General features: G+C 34.1%; 1 protein-coding gene across 1 annotated transcript in view; it reads right to left on the bottom strand.

Annotated features, from left to right (window-relative positions):
• The window catches only part of BMPR2 (bone morphogenetic protein receptor, type II (serine/threonine kinase)), a 121,882-nt gene that overhangs the window by 53,171 nt on the left and 63,406 nt on the right, over window positions 1-5,305 (bottom strand). The window contains exons 2-3 of the mRNA XM_004674380.2: window positions 1,569-1,739; window positions 324-494 (exon numbers count right to left, since the gene is read on the bottom strand). Of these exons, the coding sequence (XP_004674437.1) occupies window positions 324-494; window positions 1,569-1,739 (342 nt within the window). The remainder of the gene's footprint in view (window positions 1-323; window positions 495-1,568; window positions 1,740-5,305) is intronic.

Consider the following 5,305-nt stretch of genomic DNA (forward strand, 5'->3'; position numbering starts at 1 on the left):
GTGAATTGGTGGTGGGAAGCCCATGGGGATTACAACTGAGATGAAAAAATGCACAAAATGAAGAACGATATAAAAAAAATAAAAATATAATTAAAAAAAACAAAAAAAAAAAAAATAACAGTAACTCCATAAAACAACAACAACAACAACAACAAAGGGAATCTTGGTGAATCTCTTTTAGACTTCAGGTGTTGGCTAGATGTACTATAAGGTGAAAACTTCTCTCTCACTCTTGCCAAGCCTGAATATTTTCATGTATTTTTAATTTTTGCAAATATTTGGAGAAAGGGAGCAATGAAAAGACAGTTACTTTAATTACTTACTGAGTGTTGTTGTGTCTGGAGGTGGAAAATTTTCAGTAAAATTGACATTACACAAGTCTGTGCTACAGCAGCAGAAACGGTATGTTCCATTTTGAATTGAAGGAGGAGTGGTAGTTACTACACATTCTTCATAGTGACACTCCTGGGGATCTCCAATGTGAGACCAACATCCTACAAATGGATATTAATGGAAATAAGTTATGAGACTATATGAATAAAACAAAAGAAAGGAACAAAAGGAAAACAACAATCTATCAAAAATTGCAATCAATACTCCAGAGTGAGTGCGTGTTTTAAACACTCATGCAAATCAATAAAAATATATATTTTAAAATAGGAGGAAAATGGCAAAATATAAACAGGTATTTTGTAGCGGGAAAATAATGTCAATCACATTTTTAACTTTTTCTGTAATCATTAAAGCAATGGCAGCAAGATTTCATTTTGTCTTTATCTACTGAATTAACACAGGATTAAACAATACTCATATACAGTGGAAACAAAAATTCAGTAACAGACTCTAAGACACTGCTAAAAAGAATGTAACTGAATACAGAATTTTCAGAAAGCAACATGACTGTTTTTAGTTTAAAAATATTCATGTTGTATTCTCTATTAATTCTACTTTAAGGAATCTATTTTAAGGAAATAATCTGATACAATCAAAGAGTTATGTTTATAGATGGTCATGGAAACATGTATTATAGTGAAAATCACAAAACTATATATTGTCCTACAATAGAACACTGTGTCTGCTGTGTTACATTATAATGAAATATTATACAGAGGTTAAAAATATCTTCAAAGAATATTTAAGACATGGAAAATTTTTCATGATTTAATATAAGGTAGGGAAACTGGTTATGAAATTGTTTATATATTAGTATCCTAATTTGAAAAAGTATACAAACAAAAACATGGAGTTGCATGGGAATAAACTAATACTATAAAAAAGTTTATAAGAATATAGAATAGATTGGTAGACTTAAGGTATTTTATAGTTCTCTGTATTTTTTTAAACCTCATACAATGAGGATTTGTTATTAAGATTATAATGTTATTAAAATAAGTGAAAATCAATTACCCTTTACAAATTTGGGACTTGTGAAAGAATATATACACCAGCATACATATTGAATTTACTGTTGTCCTAGAGAGGGTTTCAGTTTGCCTCTGTATCTTTTTTTTAGATAAATTTCAATTATATAAAACATAGTTACTTTAGGTTACAAAAACATTACTTACCTTGTTTTACAAGATTTATGTCCCCTTTTGATTTCTCCCAAAGGCCATAGCAAGTGCTACCTTTTGAGCATAATATTGTTCCATTTTCATGAGAGATTCGACTCTCACCTATCCCAAGGTCTTGTTGATATGGATCTTTGAATGCACATAGTCGTTCTTGATTCTGAGAAGCTAAAGGAAATAAAAGAATGATAAATTAACATTATGGTAATCTTTTAAAACCTTATTACATAAAATCTTATAATATTGAAAGGAATTTTAAATTCCCCTACTAAATCATTAATAAGGCTTGAATAAACTTGTAATTATTTGTTTTTAAAAGATTTATTTATTATACATACAAGAACTGGGGTATAGGCCAGAGGTGCAGGGGTAAGAGGGGAATGGGTGGAAGAGGGTTCACCAAAGACAGAGTGGGGAACAGAACAGTTGGATCTACTGAAATACACTGCCGAGAGGAGCAGTGGGTGAGATAGGAGAGGTCTGCTGTGCCATGTGCATCAGCTCTCTGGCTGGAGATGGAACTCATGCTACAGTGGCTGCAGAGAGCATCATAGTGCTGAGATTTTAATACTGTGCACCACAAGGGAGGCCTAAAATATTTTATATATATATATGTGCTTAGTTTTTTTTTTTTTAAGATTTATTTATTTATGCATACACAACTGGGCTGCAGGCCAGAGGTGCAGGGCAGTGAGAGGTTTCACCGGAGACGAAGTGGGGTACAGCAGGCAGATTGAGGAAGTACCCTGCTCAGAGGAACAACAGCCCTGGCAGTGGCTGGGGATGGAACTATGGAATTCACAATGAAGCAGCCAAGGCTGCTTCAGCAGTGCTGTACTTTAACCCATTGTGCCACCAGGGAGGGCCCTAAAATCTTTTTTAAAAAATGAAAATATTTTTTGCTTTTCCTAGATTTCCTTTACAATTGAAAGTAGCTGAAGGTCTGAAAATGTTTGCTAATTTTAATGCCATTATTAAGTAATTTGATGTTTTAAACATCAAAATTCTCCTTAGAGAAGGCCAAAAATAAATGAAATTTTAGACACAGATTCTCCTGTGTGTCTCTCTCTTCCATTCTCACCACATCAACTAAGCTAAATTGAATATCAGAACAATAAAACTACAATTGAGTATCTGAATCACACCATTTAACATCCCCTGGTCATAACCAAGTTTTTTTCTTACAATAACTTCAGCCCACACTTTCGGAATAATTTTATGATCGTGGCATTAGTGTACTCACTTATAATTTGCAATTTTAAAAGTAACTCGTTTGTGGGAATGTAGACTAGTCCAGTGGAGCATTCACAGGCATTAAAAAAAAAAGATATAAACTCTTGCCATTTTCAGTAACATAGGTGGAGTTGGGAGGAGATTGCACTAAGAGAAATAAGTCAAAAGGATTAAGACATACTGGGTAGTGTCACTTATATAAGCGGAATATAAAGAAACCAAAACAAAGGGTCATAAAAAAAGACAAACTAACAACTCCCTAGGAATCTGACTATAGAACTGAGGTTACCAGAAGAGGAGAGAGGAGAATGGCAAGAACAAAGAAGGGAAAGAGCACAACGGACTCTGCTCTGGGTAGTAGAGAGCTATACATGTTTTGGGGGTGGATGTAATACGATAAAAAAAAAAACAAAAAAAAAAACCTAAAGTGAAGATCCTAGTCTTCTAAAACTCAAGCAACAATGCAAACTAATGTTACCTCAATTTTTTTTTAAAAAAAGGTAACTCTAACACAATATAAAGGTATTCTAGCAAGAATTATAACTAATCTGCTCTTGTCAAAACAATGAAAAAATAATTTTGTAACACAGAGCTTGTAAGGGCCTCCCTGGTGCAAGGGGTTAAGTCTATGAGCTATCAGTGATCTCCCACCAGGGAGCTGACCAACATAGTACAGCAGACCTCTCTGCAGCCCCGGGCTCCCCACAGCAGTGTATTTCAGTCAATCTGCCTGTTCTGCTCCCCACTCAGTCTTTGGTGAATTCTCTTACCACCTCCATCTCTGGCCTAAACCCCAGCTCTTGTATGCATAAATAAATTTTAAAAAATAGTTGTCGATTTTAAGTGCTATTTTTTAAAATCAATCTTAGTCCGTCTCTGCATAAAGTTCTTGAATTATTCATAAATAATTAAGAAAAAATAGAAATGGAATGCAGTACAATCAGAAACAGTACAGCCCAGTTTTACACTGTCACAGATCACATAAAGAGACCTGATCATTTACATGTAGATGTTCTATATATGTCAACAGCCTAACAAATGTTTATCAAATATGGTCAATTAGCTGTTTTAAGGGAAACCATTTACAATGATTAGACATGGGTCTTGAAAAAAAATCCTCATCATTTTAAACAGGTAAAATTTGGTTATAATAAGCACTAAAACAATTCTGACCAGTGTAACAATATACTGGAAATAGTCTCATCCAAATGCTGAAAGGCGTCTTCATAAAAGACAGAGCTGATCACGCATAAAAGATGTGAGTTCCCTGATGGTCCTATAATTAAATTCAAACGCTTCAGTTATGAAAGAAGGCCCTTCATAATCAATACCCAGCAGGGCTACATAATCACTTTTATGGGCGTTATGAACTTTTGTTTTCATGGGCCTCTTCCTACATTAAATAAATGCATCAACACATAATTAAAATTATATTTTATAACTGTGTATTGGTATAAAAACAATATAGTAATATTAGATATTAAAAGATTTAATCTAAAAGTTCATTTTCCCCCCTTCTGATTAAAAAAAAAAATTAAAAGTGTCATGGGCCTCCCAAAATAGCGGGATCCTAAGCTCTGTGTCTAATGTGTCTTATGAGTACATCAACCCTGAGGCCCACTCAACCTCCATTGCCACTCGCCACTTCTTCATTCTTGGTCCCAGAACACTAACATAGCAAGGTCTTTACTGATAATTCCACAAAATGACCTGTATACATAATGTTCTCAATATGCAGAATGACATTTTTTCTGCTTCTCAATGAAATCTTTAGACTGTTACATGATGCGCTCTATACTTCCAAAGTTCTTAACTATTATCTGTTTTAGCATTACAGAGCATTATATTTTGTTTCACTGCTTATTTCTCCCACCAACCTGTAGGCTGCCTTCATTAGTTTCTAAGGCAACATCAAGTTCATTTAACTCACTCTGGATAGCACCAATCCCAGACAGTGTTAACAGCAGTTTTTATGATCGAATGTATTGTACTCATTATATACCCATTCAAAGGTTACTGAATCTAGGCAATAATCACCTAGTTTTTCTACCACTCTAGTATAAATAAAACTATACAAATAGGGTAGAAGCAGTATTATATTCTTCCCCTTTCCCTCCACAATCAAATGACTAGGAATAATAACTTTCTATTTACATATACTCCCTCAATCAATATTGCTAATTATATGTAGTATTTAATTCCCAGGAACAGATGTGGTGTGTCTGGAATACTCAGCTGTTTTGTATTTCCCACTACATGATATAAAACTATCAAGAAAATGGGTAAAAAGGTTATGACAATGCTAAAGGAAATAAGTCAGAAGGAAAAAGGCAAATGCTAGATGATTTTACTTATATGTGGAATATAGAAAGTCAATAGGGAAGAAACAGAAAACCTGAACAGACCAATTACATAAAGGGAAATTGAGGGCCCCTCCCTGGTGGCGCAGCGGGTTAAAGCACTGCACTAAGAAACTAAAGTCACTTCCGCATGAGTTCGAT

The sequence above is a fragment of the Condylura cristata genome, unplaced genomic scaffold, assembly GCF_000260355.1.
Source record: "Condylura cristata isolate star-nosed mole 26May11 unplaced genomic scaffold, ConCri1.0 scaffold00002, whole genome shotgun sequence".
NCBI classification, from domain to species: Eukaryota; Metazoa; Chordata; class Mammalia; order Eulipotyphla; family Talpidae; genus Condylura; species Condylura cristata.